This window comes from Zophobas morio, unplaced genomic scaffold (genome assembly GCF_036711695.1).
Source record: "Zophobas morio isolate AGI-343-1 ecotype UQ-CSIRO unplaced genomic scaffold, CSIRO_AGI_Zmor_V1 ptg000011l, whole genome shotgun sequence".
Taxonomy (NCBI): Eukaryota; Metazoa; Arthropoda; class Insecta; order Coleoptera; family Tenebrionidae; genus Zophobas; species Zophobas morio.
The window spans coordinates 11,619,514-11,641,262 of NW_026972116.1; the positions used below are offsets into that span (position 1 = coordinate 11,619,514).

The window sequence follows — 21,749 nt, forward strand, 5'->3', positions numbered from 1 at the left end:
GACGTCATCTCAAAATTTCACCGAATAAATCCTCTCTGAAATATGCAAAATATTATGACTCTATACTTGTGGTTTATCAACGCATTCATAGTTTTTAAAATTACTTATATAGGAGACTCAAAAAAAAATGTGATTCAGCTAATTTATTTTATTCATTAAATCAGGAACTGCAGAACCGAATGCTTGGAAATCTTGCAGACGTTTTAAAGTTATCGTAAGCATGGTAAATTTTTAAATCAAAATATATCTGTTTATCCCCGTCAAAAAATCGATGATATCATTTCAAAATGTTGCCGTATAAATCCTATAAAAAATGTGAAAAATCTAATGAGTCTATATGTGTAATTTATCACTGCATTAATAAAAGTTTTTGAATTGCTTATACAGTATGTTTTAAAAATTAACCAATGAGTCAATTTATTTTCCCGAAAATGTGGAAATACGATACTGTTATCATTAGTATTACACTACACCTGTCTAGACTGATAAAAAATAAAAGTATTATTGCAAAAATGTAACAACGTCATCACAAAATTTTGTTAAGGAGAAATTCATTTAAAACATACGCACAGCATTCGTCTTTACATTTACTTTAGCATTGCATCGTATCTTGATTTTAACTTACGACTTAAAATCCGCATAATCAAATTTTGTAATTTTTCGAAAAAATTTCGTTGTACTTCAGAGGCGATGGAAGTTCTGACGAAATAACCTTCGACCAATTTTTTAAATTTTATGTTGGAATTGTAGACCAACGCTATACTTTATTGACAATCGACGACGTACGTTGTAAATTAAACGCAATAAGTATTTTATGATTATGAAGGACATACGTCGCACTTTATAAACGGGGGACACAGTATTTTGTGAATTCTGACGTCATACGTTGCAAATCTTGAACACCGTATTTTACAACGAAGGCCGTTCTTTATGAACGACGGATGCCGTAGTTTGTAAATTCTAAGCATCGTAATTTATAAATTCTGGACGGTGTACTTTATAAGCGACTAAGGGCGTAATTTTAATTCTATTTTTTTTATAGATAGTAAATTGTGAAGGGCGTCCTTTTAATTTGAAATTGCTTACAAAGGAACTAATGAATGAAGCATTTTATTTTATTGATCAAATCAAGAACGATTTACCCCATTTTCAAGAAAATTTGAGAATATAATTTTGTTATTATTAATATTACACTACACCTCTTAAAATTAATATACACGTGTCGTTGCACTAAAAATATACGCATAGCATGCTTCTTTACCTACACTTTAACAGTGCACATATATCTGTATTTTAAGTTAAAAAAAATCACAAAATCTAATTTTATCATTTTTCGAAGAAGCTTTATTTGTTAGACTGTAGAACTCAAGAGTGAAAAAAGTTCTGGATAAAACTTAGAGCAATGAAACCAAAAAGTTAACTAAAATAACGCAATGTTCAATTTTTTATTATTAATTGATATTTACAATACTTGAATCAAGTGTTTAGTTCCAAAAATTGTATAAATTTTTAAAAGTTGCATCTGTAAATACAGTCTTTCATAGAGATCAAAATTAAGGCCGTCGTTAAGTAATCACAGCATCTTGTAAAGTAAAAAATTCATATAGACTTTTCACATTTTTTTACATAACCGTAAAAACAGTTATAACTAATACATACTTTCATAGTAAGACTATCACTAATGTCACATATTTTAATTATAAGTTAATTATCAAAAAAATAAAGATTTTGCTTCGAGAGAATGGCTGAAATCACAAGAACGGTGTTAATGTGAAGGTTAACTACTGTTATACAGAGTAAATGTAAGTGAACGATAAAACTTTTATGTTGAAACTTACACATGCCGTATCACAGGAATTAGTATTATGGTCCTTGCTATTCCTAATCTTTATTAACGATCTGCTTTTATGGGTTTCCTATTGTTCTTCGTTCTCTGAGGTTTCAATTTTACCGTCGAGAAAACAAAACTTACTTTATTCTATTTGATCATGAATATGGGTCATCAACAGGAATAATAAAGAAATATTATATTTATGTATTTTAATTTACTTTAGTTTATATTTTATTAAAAAACACTTTCATAATAAAAAATAACGAAAAATTATAATACTCATGGGAATAAAAAAAAATCATTACCGCAACCCATGTTTAATTGGTAGTTTTTGAAAATCTTTTAACATAGTTCATTAGACTTTACCTAAAGCCATTTTGTTCTGAATTCACAAAAATGACAAAATTTACAGTTCCACTGCAAAACTATTGTGTCATTGTTTTTAGTATTGTTACTATTACCTTTGTATATAGGCACCTGCGTAAAAAAAATGAAGTAATTCTCTTTCTTGTACTCAGTCTGCTACAAATTACATTTAATTAAATAAAATAAGTCCAGAATAAATAGTTTTTTGTTTAACGCATTTTCATTCTTTAGGGACTTCAGTGCGTTTTGCTCCAGCAATTTACTGAGAGGGTCTAAATAAGTTTGCCACTTTTAATACATGCGGACACGTTAAATCAAATTATTATTCATTGCATAGCCGGTCTAGACAGAAAAAAACCCTGTCAAAACTTATTTCTAAGAAAATTTCCTTCCGAGTTATTATTCTTAACCCGTCCACTGGCCAGCATCTACATATTCATCTCTGCTCCTCCTCTTACTCACCTTCTGCAGAAGATACGTTCTATTATCTAAATCGGCAGGACTAATGTTATTATTGGCACAGGTCGCTTCGATGGGTTCCGGTTTGTTAGCCTGTAGGACTCGGACCGCTTGCATTCTCTTCCTCAGGTTTTGCAGAGCACGTGCTTCCTCGCGCTTGCGGCTGGGCTGGTAGGATGGTGCGGATGGAAGAACGGCAAATTGCGGTTCAGCTGGTTGGATGGAAGCACTTAGCAATCTCTTGCTGACAGGAGTGCGAGGCTTGCTGTACTCCGTCAACATCTGGATGCTGGGAGGACAAATGGAGGTCTGGGAAGCTATTCGAGGCAGCTCCATGCTGCTTAGAGCACAGCATCCCGCTGCTAGAGCTTGCAAGAGTCGAAGACACACTACTGACGCAGTGCATGCGTCAGGTCGATACGTTCGCCGTCGCGACGCCGAACACGAGGAACGCCCCCGTAGGGCAGATGCGCGATATACCACAGACTTCGATTTGCAAACTTATTAGCGAAACGCACGAAGATACGACGATAAATCTTCACTTTCTTGCATCGATCGAGTGGAAAGTAACCGAAAGATACTCACTTGAAACATGAGGGAAAGACTTGTGGAAGTTCCAAGATTTTCTTGATCAGCTGTCGGGCATAAAAGCGGCAAATGCTGTTTTTGAAACTTTCTGCGAAGATGTTTGTTTTTAACTTTCGCGTTCGGAAAGTTGGTAGAATGAGACGAAGTTTTAGATTCGGAGATTCGAATAAGTGTTCACATTTTGAAGTCTTTGGAGAACTTTCTAGGGTTTTTTGCAAGGTGCATCTGTGTGTAGTGAAATTTTTCGCCAACTATACCTCAGTAAGAATACTTAACGAGCCGCAATCAAATTTGGTATTCGAGATCTTTAAAACTGTTTCCATTTGATTAGTTTTTCAAGAGAATTGGTGAGCGGATGTACAAACAGAAAAATTACAATACTGGAACGTAAAACAAGTTCAAAATACATTTTTTACTGTCATACAACACATTAGAAAATTGTACACTAAGGTCTTATTAACAGTCTAACCGAAACGGATAAGAATATTTAGATGATCAAATGAATTTGAATTTTTGATTTTTTATAAGATCTTTCGCAACCTCTAAATTACTAAGTAAACTAACTGGTTTAAATTTCTTGATAAAATATTAAAAAATTGAAAAAAATCTACGACGGCAAAAAAAATATAAACAACTTTTACTTTCTTTAAATAATACTTGTGTCAATGACTAACACAATCACGAACTATGAAGACTGCGGAAAACAACATTTCTGAAATAAATCAACGTAAGGTTAATTACGTGAATCAAAATCGAAATTCTTTTACTGTAGATGTGAATTTGTGCCTCACTATTTTGGAAGGTTATCACATGATCAATACATCGTAACTTCCGTAGTTTATTCGCTATCGAAGATTTTGTTGAAACATTTCCTTCTAATCTAAAAAATATCGGTTTTGAATTTCCTGTTTCGTGTAAATATCACTGATATCAGGAGCGTGCAAAATCTAAATGTTGCTGTAGATACTCCTGGCCTCTTTCAATCTCCTCATGTTTATTCTCTCCGCATATTTCCACCCCAACACTACACACATGCACACGTTACTTATTTATCATAGTTGCTCTTCTGTATCCAATTATGACTCTCTGCTTTTCCGCTAGTTGGGTTTTCTAGTGGTTTATAAACGATGTTCTAAAACTACGAAAACCATCGCAACATGCGAATGAGATTCCTGCAAATAAAAATCTTTGGACAAATTTTTCAATAAAGTTTTATATAAGAGTTTCCTGAAATCACTTTAAATGAGAATACATTATCCTTAATATCCTACTAAATTATCGTTTCGTAATTTCTAAAATAAATTGCAAAAGACAATATAAAATCGACATGAAAAATGAAATCATATTCAGAAACACGTTATGATCCCTTGAAACCAAAAATTTCAAAGAACTATCGATGCGTTTCAGCAGCTACGCTGTCATTTTTTGAATGCCGTGGAGATGATAACGTGCTTGTATTAGTTTACTAAATAATAATCTTTGTAAGAATTTCTTTAACCTTAATTGTAAAAAATCATGTCACGCTGTACATTTTAGAATCAGTTTTTTTTTTAAGAAAAAAGTTGAGAAATTTTAGTTAGTTTTGCGATCAAAAGTAATCTTAAAAGTATGTACTGTAATTCACAGCCCGACTGAGATTTTCACAGTCCGCAAAAAAACGACAGACTAACGAAAACGGGAGACCTACGTTTTCATATTCTAGGAGCGATGTAATGTTGAGAAAACATGAAACCAGTCGTCATTATAAAACCATTACAATACTGTCCTTAGAGACCAATTTCAAGTTAATTTAGCGATGTTTTTCGTCGTTTTGCGAGGTCGCTATCAACTTGAAATTGGCCCCTAATGTAGCTAGAAGTAAAAGAGAGCAATATGGCAATGAAAATCCAGGTAAAAAAATTGATCTAAAGTTATTTAAACAGAACTTCCGTCGTCCCTTACAGAAAATCGAACAAATCGAGTTTTTTCAAAAAACTATGAAATGTGATTTTGCACAATTTTATTTATTTCATGATAAAATTGGTCGAAGTTTATTTCGCCCCTGAAGTAAAATTTAACAAATCCCGCTTCTTGGAAAAATTATAAAATTTGATTTTGTAATAACCTCTTAAAAATAAAATCCAATATAGTAAACAACTCCTGTGATCCGTACAAGTGCGGAAAGTATGAAATATATTTAAGACAGATAACTAACGGGAAAAATGTATTATCAGTACATGCTTAACTTCGATTGTTTTGTTTATAGGTACATTGAAAGAATGCGACGATTAAGCACTTAGGTAAGCTGCCATGTTTGAATGCCTTTGTCTCCTTAAAACAGAGGATGGGAACAAAATTATTAATTAAGTACAATGCGGCAATATGTTCTGAATACATACCATTACATATTATAATTCTTAGTTTATTACACTATGTTTTTAATATAGGTGGGAGTAACATTACTATATTTTGCACTGCAAAATGTTGTTAATAAATTACGAATAAAACTAAACACTGATTCATATACTTCAAGTGAGGAGTTTTTATTTTACAAAATTTAAATAACATTTATTTGGCTAAATTGTACGACGACGTCATTAATTTTTAAGGGGTCTAAAAAGGATAAATCGTGATCAACAATTTGCCATGCATGCGATAATCTTAAAACGTTTGCAAGTTTTCAAAATATTTGGTTTTTCAATTTCACAGTTAAATTGTAAAATGTTATACAATTTCGAACATCTTGATGTGTAGGATAAAAACCTAACCCACACTCATGACCCACAATTGCAGAAGTATGTTATTTTATAAAATTTAAAGAAGATTTATTCGTATAAACTGTAATATGACGTTTTGCAATTCAAAGCTAAATTATAAAATGTTGCTATAAATATTTTGAATTCTTTCCAAAAATCTGGATATGTAGAGTAAAAATTAAACACGGATTCATAAACTACAAGTAGGTTATTTTATTAACTTTAAATAACAATTATTCGACCAAATTGTAAGATGGCGTCATCAATTGAAGGGGGGCATAACGAATACTTTTTTATTAACGATTTACTATTCTTCCAGTGACTTTAAAACATATGCAAAATTTCAAAGCGATTGGTTTTGCAATTTAAAAATTACATTGTAAAATATCGTTTTTTATTGTTTTCCCAAAAATTTTGAAGTCTAGGGTAAAAACCCGACTCGAGTTTAAACAACATTTACCTCTCCTATCGTTGGTAGGGATCGGATGGACCCTTTTACAATATTTCCAATTAACTAACACTCGGGCACTAATGAAACCATGAAAGGATCGAACCACGACAATTTTCGCTTTGCAGGTCCGAGGTCGGCGACTTTAACTTCTCCATATTCAGTGTTGCTTATGGAAGGTTGTTATACAATTTGAAGGCAGATTCGTAAACCACAAATGTGACCAGACTATGAAATTTAAATAATGTTTAATGTACCCATTTTTGAGGAGATGTCATCAAATTGTTAATAGAGATGATTAGACAAATTTTAGTTAGTCTTTTACCATCTACACGATATTCATAACATACATCTAAAATTTGACAACAATCAGTCGGGTAGTTTCGGAGATAACCTGGTTAAAAAATTTGGACAGATGGCAGGCACACAGACAGAAACTGGAGACCCATTCTTTCTCTAGATATCGTCTTTAGAGGTCATCCAGAAAACATAAAACTAGCCATTCGTCATTTGGACTCTATTACAATATGTCCTTAGCTCACGCTTGAGTAAAAATGTAAATAATACCATTCATAGTGTAAAAATCAGTCATTTAACCAATTCACTCACGAGGTATTTGATGCATGAGGGAATGAAGGATACAATCATGAAACACGTGGAAAATATTACACAAAAAAAATGTTTGTAAAGTAATTGTGGTAAAAATCAAAGCGGGTTTAAAAACCACAAGTACACGAAAATCAAATTGTTGGGGGACGATTAGACAAATTTTGGTTAGCGTTTTACCGCCTATATGAAATGCGTAAATAACATAAAATTTTAAAACGGAAACGGAAGCTTATTTTTTCATCCTCTAGAGGTCATGAAACGTCGAGAAAGATGAAAGTAGCTATTCACCGAATGGACCATTTTGGAATACTTTCCTAGTTTACTTTCAGGAAGTAAAAAATCAATTAAACAAGTTTAGTCCCTTCGATAAATTATAAAATTTAATTCCGTGAAAACAAATATGTTAATAGACCTAAAACGTAAACAAGTAGGTCGGTAGATAAGCTTGAATGGGTAGAGTTTAATATTAATAACAAGAGTACTAAAGTAAATGAGATAATAAAATCGGTTGCTTGAGTAATTATTTTTTTTTAGACGCATGGAAACAATTCTAGAAAGACTGTATGAAGAAACTATGTGTATTACAGCAAGAAATTAACAGAAAAATTATGCATTTAGCAATTTACCATATTCTCAATAACCTTAAAACAAGTCCATTAGTACTAGTAACACCTGTAGAACCAAAGGTTAGTTTTTTTTCCAAAAAACTACAGGCGTAAGGTTAAAAATAAAACTGAAATAGTAAATCAGAGAATGGTTGTATATTGTTTTGCATATTTTAGATAGCGTTTATCTGGAAAAAATTTGAGGTGAGGTCATCAGATTTTTGGTGGAGATGAACAAAAAATTTTGATCGGGGTGTTACCATCACCAACAGACGAGACAGGCAGATCGACAGACAGACCGAAACAGGAATGTTCATTTTTAAAACGAAATATTTAGTTGTTGTCTTATAACCTAAGATAATATCGTATACTACCTCGAGGAGATTATTTCTAAATTCGTCTAGAATCCAATCGGCTCCAAAATCCACTTGTTTGCCGGTCAATAGTCACTGTATGTAACACAACTTGAAATTGAGTTTAACGGCCGCTAACAACACTGTTTAATCAATCGCGTTGGAGAAAATCCAACGTAAATGCTTAACAACTTTGATCATTAACTTGAAGTAACTCATCCTAGTATAGTGAGCACCATTTACAAAATTAATGAACCTCTTGTTGTAAATGGAAGGAAGAACGATTGAGATTTATAATCCTGCGGAAAACGACATATTTACCATATGTGCACTTACAGTAAATTTTCCGAGGACTGCACCCACATAAATGTTCAAACAAAGATTTGGCTTTTACTATTTTTGTTAAACTCAATGCCGAAACAGTTTTTTCATAAGTTACGCGCAAATTTTTATTTTAAGAAAATAAAATTGGCTTGATTTTTGCAAATGAATTCGATAACACAGCAACTTGTTTCTAGAGTACACGTTGCATTTTCGGTAAGAAATTTGAAATCAACAAAACCACATCCTGGAGCTCATATTAGTTAGGCTTAACAACGAGAAAATCATTTTGTGTCGAGAATTAATAATGCGTCTTCAGGTATTCAAACATTTTTTTATTTTATATTTTATTTCCTTATCCTTGAAGAAAACTCTTTTGTATTCCCGTGTCTGAACACTTCGTTTTTAATGCCGATACCACCCGCATAACAACAACACCTGTACGTATAATTATAATTAACCTCATCAGTATAACATCAAATTTTTGTTCAAAACACTAGGAGAATCTATACCTACCAGCAAGTTCTTCTTAACGCACTCATTCATATGCCAAATAAATAATAACTTCAAGGATAATGAATCACTTTTGGTCTAATATTATTACAGTTTAATTGTTGCTCGGAGCTTATAAAGGAGTACCATTATCGTTAAGCATTAATCTGGCGATGAATCTACACATTACAATAAGCAAATTCCACTGTAAACAGATTACATCACGACGAATGTGCTTTACATACCAAAAACATTTTGTTTGTCTTAAATTGTATTGAGTATTGTTGACTATATACGTGGAGCAAATCTTTGAATGAAAAATTACAATACTGATGGCTATATAAATAAAATTCACCCATCCATCATTCGTTAGTCTATACTCTTCACTGCCACAGGGAACACAAAGTGGTGTCAAAAATGAAAGCGATTTTTGCGGTAAGTCATTTTTCATAAGTTTTATCTAACTATAGTAGTGATGTTTGGTGAACATAAATTGAAAAAATAATCAATAATCGTATCATTATGTAAATTTATGGACATAGCAATCTATGTTCGGTTCAATTTTAAACCTAATTTGTATTCTTGTACATAAGCTTTAAGCTTGCTACACGCAAACATAGTTTTCTGGAATAGTAAAACCACTATCGTTATGTTATTAATAATTTGTTTATAGATTTATTTATAAATATGTGCTCCGTATAATGTGCAGCTTTCAGTAAGCATGAAACTGAAAACAGTGATGATGGTTTTAGTCGTGAAAACCGATTTACTTCATTTTTAGTATACCAGTTCATACAAACGACCGTTTATTTTGTTTCTCTATAAAATAACTGTGCGAGTTCGTTTCAACACGCACGCTAGTGAAAGCAGAAACAATAAATTAAAGAAAACAAAGAAGAGAATCGCTATTATACATTTTATTCGTTTTCAGATTTTTATTCTTTTGGTTAGTCTTACCGCCATCAGCTTTGCTGCTCCTGCTGCTTCTCCTGCTCCGGGTCCGGCACCTCAATGGGTTTACCCCTCATATGGATACGTACCTTATTATTCCAGTAGCTATTATTCGGCACCGTACTATTCTTATGGTTTGAAACAATATATTACCTATTTTCTATGTTTAACCATATTATTGCAGGTTATGGGTACTCTTCTCCGTATGTCTACACTTACTAGTGGTCCGATATTTGTATGAGAGACGTAAATCTAAACTCTAAGTACCTACGCATCGATATTCATTCATTATTTTTACATTATGTAATTTCATTTGTCAATATTTTTCTAAATTAAATTTTATCTAAAAGCTGTATAGTCTCAGTATTTGCTCCCTAGATGTAACTGTATACTGCAGCTTAGATGTTAAGCAACGAAGTTCTGCGAAATTTTTGCAAAAAAATAATACTGTGGTACTAACCTAGAAACTATAACTGCTCAACTTTGGAAAACTTTATAAAATAAGTGTTAAATTCATTTAAATTCCACTCGTAAACTATTTATTTGATCAATAAAATCAATCAAAAAGTTATGAAAAACAAGTTAATTCACGAATTCATTCTTTGTTAATTTATTAATTAACGTATACAAAAAAAGATTTGGCTAAATTGTTACATAATTTTACAAGGCCGCCTGTACCTGATTTTGTCTAGTGATTAAAAACCTGATTTCAGTGACTGATTGATAATTATATTAATTATTATATTCAATATTAGTAATTTTACCTTAGGACCGATTTCATAATCAAGTTAATTGGAACTTTAAAATTAAAATTGGATTTTTACCATAGAAACACATTACTGAGAAAATGGTTTAAAGCTCCCATTAGTTAAAGGTCCTTTAAGTTTTGATTATGAAACTAGCCCTTATTTTGTTTTTGATTTTTACTTTATTTCGATATATTATATATCTAAATTGACCAAAAGATTATTTAAAATCCGATATAATTTGAAAGTATAAGAAAAATTTTTGATATTTCTGGACTACAATTTTTTAACAGAATATGACATCATGATAATAATTAATGAATTCAGAAAAAAATTACAAAAAAAACATGTGTCATTAGGGTGTCATTTAAAAATTGCCTGTATTTTCATCTGAGTATTAGTAATAAAAGTTAAAGTTGTAGATACATGTTCAGGAAAAATCAAAATTCAAAAAAATTGTTATTTGATACATATTTTCGGTGTTTTTTTTTTAGTATCTCCAAAATCTTTGCCAAAACACAAAACAATACGCTGTGTTAACTCAAACATCCCATCAAAGTTAGATATGAGTAAAAAATTTGGTCTTGAAGTGTGAACGTAAACAAATGAAACCCTACGTTGTATGTTTTTTTTATTGTGGAATGCGTTCAAATGCAAAATGATGAATCGCAAGGTTGGAAAACTGCCCCTAAATCAAAATCCAAAACATGGGGGACAAATTGTTTACTCCTCTATTATTGAAAGACAAAAGCCATTGAAATATGTATAAGGTATTGAGGACCTTATTTCCCAGCTGCAAAAACCCTCTTCAATTTACAAAAATACAACCAAATGTCATAAATTTAAAGACATAAAGAATAAGTAAATGGTCACTTAAGTAACTGAATGGTAATACTCAAGTCATTATGGTGGTGTAACGGCAAATTTATATGAACATAACTAAAGTCGGTTACGGGATCGATCTCTCCGATCAAGACGATTGAGCTCTCCTCAGTTTTCAGCGATACTTTGTGTTGTGAGATTTAAAAGTAAGATTACCTACTAAAATTATAGCAATTTACCAATGGAATTCAACACGTTCATTTGATTAATATTGATTAAAAACTTGGTCCCGGGGTACTTCGAAAGAACTTCTCTAGCCCTTGAAGTACAAGTATCCAACAAATTCCGCTTCTCTGAAAAATTATAGAAAATTTGTGTTTTCTGATAAACTTTATATCGTAAAAACAGTGGTGTAAATGACACCTCGAATCCCCTACGCCGCGGGAGTGCAAATACCAAGGAGGTGCCGTCCGCAGATATTCAGACAATATAAAATGTATTCAAAGCAAATAACCAACGGAAAAGAGTGTATGATTATCAGTGTACATGCTTAACTTGGATTGTTTATGTTTATACATCGAAAGAATGTCACGCAGAAATTTGTTTAATTTGTATGAGTTGTCTCCTCAAAATAGAAGACTAAAAGGGTGGGTTTATAAAAGCCGAATTAAATATTTAATTAAAAATTAAGCGTTAATTATCGATTAGTTTAATTTTTTGACGTCATCGAGGTGCGATTAAACACAAAATTAAAATTTAATTTTTTGTTAAATTAATTCGCTATTAACGACATTAATCACACGATTAAACATCATATCGGTTTACAAAAGCGAAATTACGCTTAATTAAAATGTTAATCACACGATTAACTTAATCGAAGTAGCGACTTCAATTAACTCGCTAATTCGCCCGCTTTGACGCTTCGCGTATTTGTGACGAGTGAGCAAAATTGGTGAAAATAAAGAAAATCCAACGATTATTACAAACGTAAGTAATAACATAATAAATTGATTCATATTTCTTTATTATATTCGATATCTTCAGTTTCGGGATGTTTGATTTATCGGATATATCGTCCTCATCTTCATCATCGGACGAAGAAAACATTGTTCAAAGGATTCCGCGGAGGAGAAGAGCTTTAAAGGATAGAACAAATCCATTTGAACTATATGACGAACAGGAATTTAAAATGCGATTTCGGTTCAACAAAGAAACAATTCTGTGGCTGCGTGATATTCTTGGTGCGGAATTAGAACCTACCTGCAATCGGCGAAAATCGATTTCTGCCTTAAACCAGGTATTGTTAACGATGCGATTTTTGGCAACAGGGGCCTTTCAACAATTAGTGGGCGATACGTTTGGTGTGCATAAGTCAACGGCCTGCATTATAATTCAAAGAGTTGTGCGAAAAATTGCAGCGTTAAAACCACAATACATCAAGATGCCAACACAAGCGGAATTACAAAATGTAAAACTGGGATTCTATAGATTACGTAGAATGCCCAATGTGATTGGCGCAATTGACTGCAGTCACATACGGATTGAATCTCCAGGTGGACTCGAAGCCGAAGTTTTTAGAAATAGAAAAAATTACTTTTCTATTAATATTCAAGCCGTATGTGACGCTAACATCAAAATTTTAAACATTGTGGCAAGATGGCCAGGTAGCGTCCACGACAGCACCATCTTCAACGATTCCGCTTTATGTGCTGATCTCGAAAATAGCCGCTATGGCGATGGATTTTTATTGGGTGATAGTGGATATGCCTGCCGCTCATTTATTTTAACTCCACTAATTCGTCCACAAACAGCACCAGAGACAGCATACAACAACTGCCACAAAGCTACAAGGAACCCCATAGAAAGATGTTTTGGCGTCCTTAAGAAACGATTTCCTTGCCTCTCTATTGGTTTGCGGACAAAGATGGAGACAACACTGACAACTATCGTCGCTTGTTGTGTTCTCCACAATCTAGCAATTATTGCTAATGACGAGGAACCTCCAAGAGACCCAGAGATTGTCCTACCACCGGAGGTTAATGAAATACACGTACAAAACAATGTTCGAATTTTTAATAATGAAAATTCAGCAGTTCGAACATCTTTAATTCGAACGCATTTTGGATAAAAACAAATTTGAACAAAAAAACAAAACAAAAAAGTCGTTCCACTATTACATATTTAATAAAATTTTGTGTTATATTGAATTAAAGTCTGCCATTTCTATTGAAACACAACTTACTGATCGTAAATTTGACAACGTTGAAATTGAGACATTTTTGATAAGCAGGTAGTGTTTCAATAGAAATGACAAAGATATTTTTTCTTTACATAAAAATATTTAAAAAAAAAAACAACGAACGAACAAAAAATAATTAAATATTGCCTAACTCTGTAACTTTTCTAATTCTTTTTCCTTAATTTCTAATTCTTTTTCTTTAATTTCTAATTCTATTTTGTATAATCTTTTCTTAAAATTAAGTTCCATCTCGGCCAATTTTATCCGTTTAAGATACAGCAATCTTTTTAAATCCGCGGTACTCTTCTTTGATTTTGCAATCCTCGGTTTTTTCCGGATCACCTTTTTTGGTGGTTGGGGAATTTCTGGAGCAACGGCAGAAGGCGTTAAGGGTTGGTCAGATGGCGGTGATGGTAGGTAGGGTGGAGGACTTTCATCTCGCCAAGAAGGTCCAGGAACTGGATCCATGTGAATTGGGAGGGTTGGAGGTGACACAACGATTAGTCCACGAGTGGGGGACAAAACTACATCTAAAAATGGTTTCAATGATTAAAATATGTATTTATTTACTAAACTTGCCAAATACCTACAATAAAATAGCACAAAAAAATATCCTTCAACTACATTCTTGGGAAAGTGTACAGTTTATTAGGAGACATTTTATATGAAGGAGTTAGAACAAAACGAGTAATAGTATATTATTAGCCAAGGTTGGAAAGCTGCGCGTCTCGGGTTCTAATTTGCGCTCGGTCTAGAAATGGCTTTACAAACGTGGCTAATATATTATTTTTTTCACTAGTAGCAATCATAAGACAATAAATTGAAAAAATAAACGTTCAATTTTTTGACGCAACATGATTTTGTTTTGATTTCTAATCAAACTTAATCTAAATCATCAACACAAAGAAAACCGTTTATACTTGTCGCTGAATTAATCATTTGATCTTCCACTGTCTACCAACTACCATGCATATACTCAAGTAATGTTAGTAGCACACATTTATTCATTTTTTAGGAAATAATCAAATCAAGTATTGCGGACATAACCTCAATCTTCTTTTTGAACCTTGGTAGTAAAGTTGAATTTCACTACCTCGAAATAAGTCGACAATTGCATGTTTCATGGCTACTGGTGAAAAAAATACCTTGTTGATTTGCTAATTTTTCCCCAAGTGTATTTGTAAGAGAATTAAACCTAGAATTTTTATATAAAATTATGAATACTTTACCTCCGTGGTACACATTGTCACAGTCAAATATGTTACACAGGGGTCTAGCTTGGGGCTCCACCATAGCTAGTATCCGGGCGTCCATATCTGATAGCTGTGTATTGCACTGTCCACCTCCTGTTTTAGATCTCTCTTTCTGAAACAAGCATATAACATACAGCACTGCATAATTTATCAAGTTTCCAAGTTATATCGCACTGTGAGAGCAATACTCACGTAAGTCAAAATTTGCCGAATTCTTAAATTTATCATTAATTTATAAAAAAATTAATGTAGTTTTCGTATATGTAAGTATAAACGGCTTTTAATAGCTGCGTACTGCTCAGATTAATCAAAATGTTTGTATTGCATTTCCGAAAGTTACATATGCACTTAATGCAAGACTGCCGTATCTCAAAAATAAATAAAATCTAAGTAAGCTATCATGAAGCGTTTGATGTTTCAGTCGATGTTGATAATCTGATATTAATTTAGGTACAAATTGAACACAAAAAATACACAATGTCTTCTGATATAGTTAAATCAAATGTGAAGTTAGTAAATTTTTGCAGATCCATTCTGTTCAAGTTTTATTTAATTTGGGGTTGTTGTCCGCCTCTTGGACGTCTGGAGTGTATCATTAGGAGACTGAATGGTTATGGTTACGACATGTTTCGACTTTATTAATTAACGTCCTCAGATTTTGTATAAATCTCGGGCATATTAATTATTAGTTTTATCAATGTATTTTCATAAATTTTAATATCCATGTTACTAGCTTGTTAAACATAAGCCGATGATGACGTTAATTAATAAAGTCGAAACATGTCGTAACCATAATCATTCAGTCTCCTACTAATGATACACTCCAGAGGTTCAAGAGGCGAACAACAATCCCAAAGTGAAGTTAGTAAGTTATAGATACCAGTAATAGGTTTAGCAAGAAAAACTGGAAAGCCAAAGTTCATGAAGTAGAGCAGAAGAATATTTTTAATATAAAAGAATTGACCGAAAACATGGGAATAAATTTTTCTTTGAATGGTAAAGATGGGAAAGTTAATTGGAGCGAAATAAAATTTTTAAAATTCTTATGTACAAAAAATTTAAATACATCAGACTGTCAGACATTTATAAGAATTTAGCCATAACAGATGTTGAATCAATTAATATTGTGATTGTTTTGTATTTTGTTATATTTTTTTCATTAAAATGTCTTGCTAGTTTGCTCTTGTCTTAAATTTATTAACACGCAAGTCAAAATATTTGGTATTGTGTACCAGTGCAATAGATTTAGATTTAGATTTATTTGTAACGGAATCTCCAATTTACATTATGAATTATTAAACTAACTAAATAATACATATTCTAACAGAGTGTTCCCTAATAAGTAAATTCAAAAACAAAAAATATTCATGGCTTGGCGTTTACTAATTTGAATACAATAAATAAGGAACTAAAATCTACTGTTATAAAATAACAAAATTTTGAATTTAAATTTGGACAAAGAAGAATCAAATATCGATATGTTGCTGTTGTTCGAATAATCATTTGCAGCTAGCATCATTCTATGTAAAGGATGATTACGACCTATATTCGACGTAGATGGTGCTACCCTAAAAATATCTTTACTTCGAGTTGTGCGGCTGTTGACGGCAGGGTACAAGAAGGAGAGTCTTGATAGCAGCGATGGATTGTCAATACGACCATTTAATATTCCGTGCAGAACACAAGCATCCGTTGTATATCTTCGAATATATAGGGGTTGTATATTAAAATGATGTTGAATCCAATTGTAGTCGCCTTTAATATGTTTGAAGCCAACTTTAAATTCGAGAGCTCTTAAAAATTTTTTCTGAGGATTTTCTAGCAACTCCCGATCAACATTATATAAAGGTGACCAAACAGGTGAACAATAATCTAAGTGTGTCCGAACTAAGGAGCAATATAAACTTTTGAGGACCAAAGGTGAAAGCTCATGACAATTTCGCCAAATAAACCCCCACATGTTCAAAGCTTTTTTGGATATATAGGAATAATGACTTTTAAAGGAAAGTGATGAGTCGAAAATTACTCCTAAATCCTTAATCTGAGTCACACGTTTAATACAACGCTTATTCAGTTGGTACTTAAAACTGATGTTAGATTTTATGTTAAAAGTTGACATAATATAACACTTATCTAAATTTAAGGGGAGTAAGTTGTTACTGCACCACTCAAAAAGCATATCAAGATCTAATTGTACTTGTTCTAAATCTTGTGTATCTCGAATGACTTTAAAGATCTTTAGATCGTCCGCGTACAACAAATAATTTGAATATCGTAAACACTGCGTTAAATCATTTATGAATAACAGAAATAGAACGGGTCCGCAATGAGTACCTTGCGGAACACCAGATGGAACAGAGAAAGACGACGAAATAAAGTTATCAATGCGAACTTGCTGGCACCTGCCTGACAGAAAAGATGCTAACCACTTAATAGTGTTATCTTTGAAACCAAGTTTATCCAGCTTTAAAAGTAATAGTTTATGATTAACGCGGTCGAACGCTTTTGCGAAATCAGTATACACTGAATCGACTTGCAAATGATTAACCAATGCTTCGTTTAGAATTGATCGATATTCAAGGAGATTCGACAATGTGGACCTGTTAGAGACGAAACCGTGTTGTTTAGATGAGATAACTGAAGACGAAGCCCACTGAAGTTGCCTAGTTACAATGGAATCAAGTAACTTTGGAATTGCTGATTGACAACATACACCTCTGTAATTTTCAACTATATTACGTTTACCAGATTTAAAAATGGGCATAATGAAGCTGTTCTTCCACATTTTAGGGAAAATACCATCCCTCAAAGAGGTTTCAAACAACAAAAGCAGTGGTGAACAAAGAGCAAACTTACAGTTTTTTATAAGGATACTTGGTATACCGTCAGGACCTGGACTGCACGAAGATTTCAATTTAGAAATTTCATCGAAAATATCAGATAAACAAATCTTTAGACCCATATCATTTACATCGTAACTGGATTTGAAATCACAAACAAAATTATTGGAATCATCTTTTACGTAAACACTTGCAAAGTATTGAGCAAAAGCATTGGCTATCTCTTCCCCACCTTTAACACATTGATGTCCAAAATTCATTTCGTTGGGGATGTTAGATTCTCCATGTTTTTTACTATTAATAAATTTCCATAACAATTTCGGATTACTCACCATATTACGATTGACGTTTGAGATGTATTCGGCATATACCTTCTCAATGAGTTCATTACACCGATCTCTCAAAGATTTAAAATAAAGGTAGTCATCAAGTTTGCCGGTGTTTTTAAATGTGCAATGAGCAGTGGTTTTCAACCGACATAATTCTTTAAGTTCTTTATTAAACCAATAAGGGTATTTACTAGTTTTACGATTGATCACTTTATAGGGAATAAATTTCACTATGCCATAAAATAAAATCTCATAAAAGATAGCAACTTTTTCGTCAAGATTTTGACCCACCAAACACGATTCCCAACAAACAGATGAGTAAAAATGGTTTAAACGTTCATAGTTACCATTAATAAAATCAAAAATACGAAAATCAGATTTCAAAGAAGGTGCAGATAAACAGGAAAGAGACCAAGAATAAGGAGAATGATGACAACTACTAGGAAATATGGGATCTAATGCAGAGCAGACATCAAGATTATCAACGTTTGAAAATACAAGATCTAGGAATACATTTCTCATATTAGGAATTTTATTAATTTGCGTCAAATTCATTAGAGCACATGTAGAACTAATTAAATCATATTCAAGAGAATTGTTGAGACCACATTCACCATCATCATTCCAATCAATATGTGGTAAGTTAAAGTCACCAGCAATAACATACGACGACTCAGGAAAACGATCAAAAATTGATTCTATGTCTTGACAGAAGTTAACATAAGAAGTAAAATAACTTGCAGGAGGGATATATACTCCACCGACAATTAAGTTTAAATCATGATATTTTACATGGATGTAAATACTTTCGATAAAGTTTCCAAGAAGAATTACCACAGATTCGAATTCCTTTTTTACAGCTATCAGTATTCCACCTCCACGTATTTTATTACTAGTATTAACATTTCGATCGGCCCTAAATATATTATAGTTGTTTAAATTTATTTCAGAACTAGTAATGTTATCACTAAGCCAAGTTTCAGAAATAATAATAATGTCATAAACACAAGAGCTAACCTTAATTGCGAAATCCTTTAATTTAGACCTTAAGCCACCAGCGTTTTGGTAATAAAAACTAATTACTTTTTTGGATGAGTACCCCGAGAAATATTTTTTTCAACAATATATGGCATATTGTTTTTATATCTCAACATAACGTTAGTATTCCCTTGTGCAACCTTATCCTTAAATTCTTTCTGTATTGAATTATTATAATCTCGCTGTATTTTTGTCAAATCAGGGCGGAAGTGGTGATTACGATTATTATTATTCTTATTTGATCGTAGGACATCTTTAGCTATATCGTCGTTTTCATAGACGATCTTTAAAGGGCGAACTACATTAGGCTTAGGCATACCAACTCGAATGATTTTCTTAGGCTGCGGAAAAGAACCTAAAGGCGCAAGAATAGAATTTACTTGCAAAAGATCATCCTGAAACTTTTCTTCTGAATTCGATGAAATAGATTCACTTATATTGAACAGCAAAACGTTAGTACTCCGCGACTTACGCTCTTCAATTTCTGATACAACAGTATTGAAGTCCAAAGGGTTATCCATTTTTACGTTAGATTTTTTAAATTCTGTCCATTCGTCTTGAATCAAGCGTACATTTTCTTCAACTGCAGATAATCTATCCTTAATTATTTTAAAATTATCTTCAATAGTTTGTTTAATCTCAAGCTTAATAGTCATCAATTGTGATCTAATAATTTCCTCCAACTTTTCAGCAGTAATAGGTGCACTACTGGAACTAGAAGCTGTAACACATTTCGAACACACCCAATGAGACTTTTCATTTATTATATTAGCCATATCAGAATCTCCTAATTTCAAGCATTTTAAGTGGCAGTATTTTTTACATGGGCCATTACATTTCGTGGAGGGTGTTGTTGGTGTTATGGCACCCTCACAATGTAAACAAAAGTTGGTCATATTGAAAAATAAACAAGAACGGGGACACAATTCTTCTCGCACCAATGGAGTCCGTCGTGGTGACTAACAGAGTGAGACAAACACACTTGGACTACGGTAGTGTTAACACAGAAGAAACAAAGATTGCAGTATAGACCAAATTATTTCAATTAACAGAGGCTTGATAACGTTAGTCGAAAAAGATACAGTAAAAAGGTGAACTTAATTTAGTTAATTAATACTAAAATGCTACAATGCCACTCTATCAAAAGTGGAAGAAACTCACACAGCACATAGATCGCCAATACTCAGATGCACTGTCCAAAATTCAGCAATTATCAGCGTAGCAAACCACCAAAAATTCGGGAAAACTCAGGAGCACATAGATATAATAAATTACCACTACCAATAGTCACATAAGTAAAAATTTCTTGTTTTCTATAACGAGTAGAAGGTTCTACTCTAATGGCAAAAAACACAATTAATAATAATAGGTTGACAGTATGACTATAATGTATTCCTAAGTATTTCGTATTTAAAACACAACTAATATGTATATAAAAGCTTGGGAATGTTAAATCATCATGTAACTCAAAAACAGGTGACTATTGCTCTCACAGTGCGATATGGAGAGTAATCCTAAAAAAATCTTTTTGTTAACACTTCATGCACAAACGCATTTATGATTAAATTTTTTAATTTTAGGAGTACAATGCCCTACAATCACATTTTTTGACATACTATAGACTGTACATTCTCGTCCATTTTCAATCGTTTCAATGAAGCCACGTATTCACCATCATACTCCTCTTGACTTTCGAGGTAACGTTTTTTCTAAAATTGAACAAAAAATGTGTTGTATAGAAATATTTTCTGTTATGCTCACATTTTCTTCGGCAATTGATTTTTTTGTGGTCCTTTTTATATTGGCCCACAAGACCTTTAGTTGCTTCACAGTTCGGGGGGCTGTCTGGGATGTAGCATTGCACTCGTGCATCACTTTCTCCCATGCTGCCTGTTTATCCCGATGGGAAGTGGCGTCTGTTACTTTGTTTTCGAGTTGTGGGCGATATCTAATGAAAATGGATTGGTTAAGGAACGGGAAAGGATATATCAAATGTGATCCATGGTAATCTTAGCAAGAAAGAATGTAAGTAGGCAAAAACAAGGTTGCTCTAAAAGTCGCCAAATACCTGTATGAACACTACGATATGTTAGATTTTAAAGAAAGAAAAATAAAAATTCCAAATCCAAATTAATCTTGTGCTATATTCCTTTGCATACATCCAGAGAACACTCGGTACTTCTGAGATCCAGGTATTCAAGAAGTAACAAAACACCGAAACAAATTTATTCCACTTGCATCTACGTACCGTTCTATAATTTCGACTACTGCCTCCTTCTCCTTCTCAGTGAAGTTTCTTCCACGTTCTCTTTTTGCCTTTTTGTCCTCCATAATACAGTGGAAACAGAAACACGCACGGAAAACTAACGTTTTCGTTTGTGAGTAGTCTTCTAAAGTTTCGCGCGTCTCACTTTTATAGGTTATGTTTTTAATTGCGCGACCGCGTTGACAGTTTTCTGACGTGAAATAGGTACCAACTTTGCGTAAGAATTGGTTACCACAGACTACATGGTTACATTTTTAATTCGCTGATAGTTAACAACGTGATTAATTTTTCCAAAAATTGATATGTAAACCGCAATTAGTTTAATCACGAAATTAAATTAATTTTATGATTAACTTAATCAAAAATTAAGCCATGTTATATAAACCCACCCTAAAATTATTAATTAAGCCACAATGGAACAAAATGTTTTGAATATGATTATTATTATTCTTATTTAA

General features: G+C 32.7%; 3 protein-coding genes across 4 annotated transcripts in view; 1 reads left to right on the forward strand and 2 right to left on the reverse strand.

Annotated features, from left to right (window-relative positions):
* Positions 1-3,033, reverse strand: part of LOC135126916 (uncharacterized) — a 35,216-nt gene extending 32,183 nt beyond the window's left edge. Inside the window, exon 1 of the mRNA XM_064053148.1 lies at positions 2,660-3,033. Coding sequence (XP_063909218.1) covers positions 2,660-2,992 — 333 coding nt within the window. The 5' untranslated portion in view covers positions 2,993-3,033. The remainder of the gene's footprint in view (positions 1-2,659) is intronic.
* An 8,975-nt stretch (positions 3,034-12,008) lies between these two features.
* Positions 12,009-13,578, forward strand: LOC135126917 (putative nuclease HARBI1). Its single transcript, XM_064053149.1, has 2 exons — positions 12,009-12,313; positions 12,371-13,578. Exon 2 carries the CDS (start codon positions 12,378-12,380, stop codon positions 13,452-13,454), a length of 1,077 nt encoding a protein of 358 aa, XP_063909219.1. The 5' UTR covers positions 12,009-12,313; positions 12,371-12,377; the 3' UTR covers positions 13,455-13,578.
* Positions 13,579-13,583: 5 nt separating this feature from the next.
* Positions 13,584-21,467, reverse strand: LOC135126919 (uncharacterized). Of its 2 annotated transcripts, none has more exons than XM_064053151.1 (5): positions 21,274-21,467; positions 20,787-20,973; positions 20,654-20,734; positions 14,795-14,930; positions 13,584-14,095 (listed from the first exon to the last, which is right to left on the reverse strand). In XM_064053151.1, exons 1-5 carry the CDS (start codon positions 21,354-21,356, stop codon positions 13,713-13,715), a joined length of 870 nt encoding a protein of 289 aa, XP_063909221.1. In that variant the 5' UTR covers positions 21,357-21,467; the 3' UTR covers positions 13,584-13,712. The 2 variants fall into 2 exon arrangements, with proteins under 2 accessions (XP_063909221.1, XP_063909220.1); XM_064053150.1 differs by having other exon boundaries at positions 20,642-20,734.
* Between the last annotated feature and the right edge of the window lie 282 nt (positions 21,468-21,749).

What these genes read in the sequence shown, in the direction of transcription:
- LOC135126917 (XM_064053149.1), top strand. Translation starts at nt 12,378, where the DNA reads ATGTTTGATTTATCGGATATATCGTCCTCATCTTCATCATCGGACGAA.
- LOC135126919 (XM_064053150.1), bottom strand. Translation starts at nt 21,356, where the DNA reads ATGGAGGACAAAAAGGCAAAAAGAGAACGTGGAAGAAACTTCACTGAG. An exon ending in ACGAGAATGTACAGTCTATA is followed by an intron (nt 14,931 to 20,641) that starts GTATGTCAAAAA and finishes TGCTTGTTTCAG; the next exon opens with AAAGAGAGATCTAAAACAGG. An exon ending in TGACAATGTGTACCACGGAG is followed by an intron (nt 14,096 to 14,794) that starts GTAAAGTATTCA and finishes AACCATTTTTAG; the next exon opens with ATGTAGTTTTGTCCCCCACT.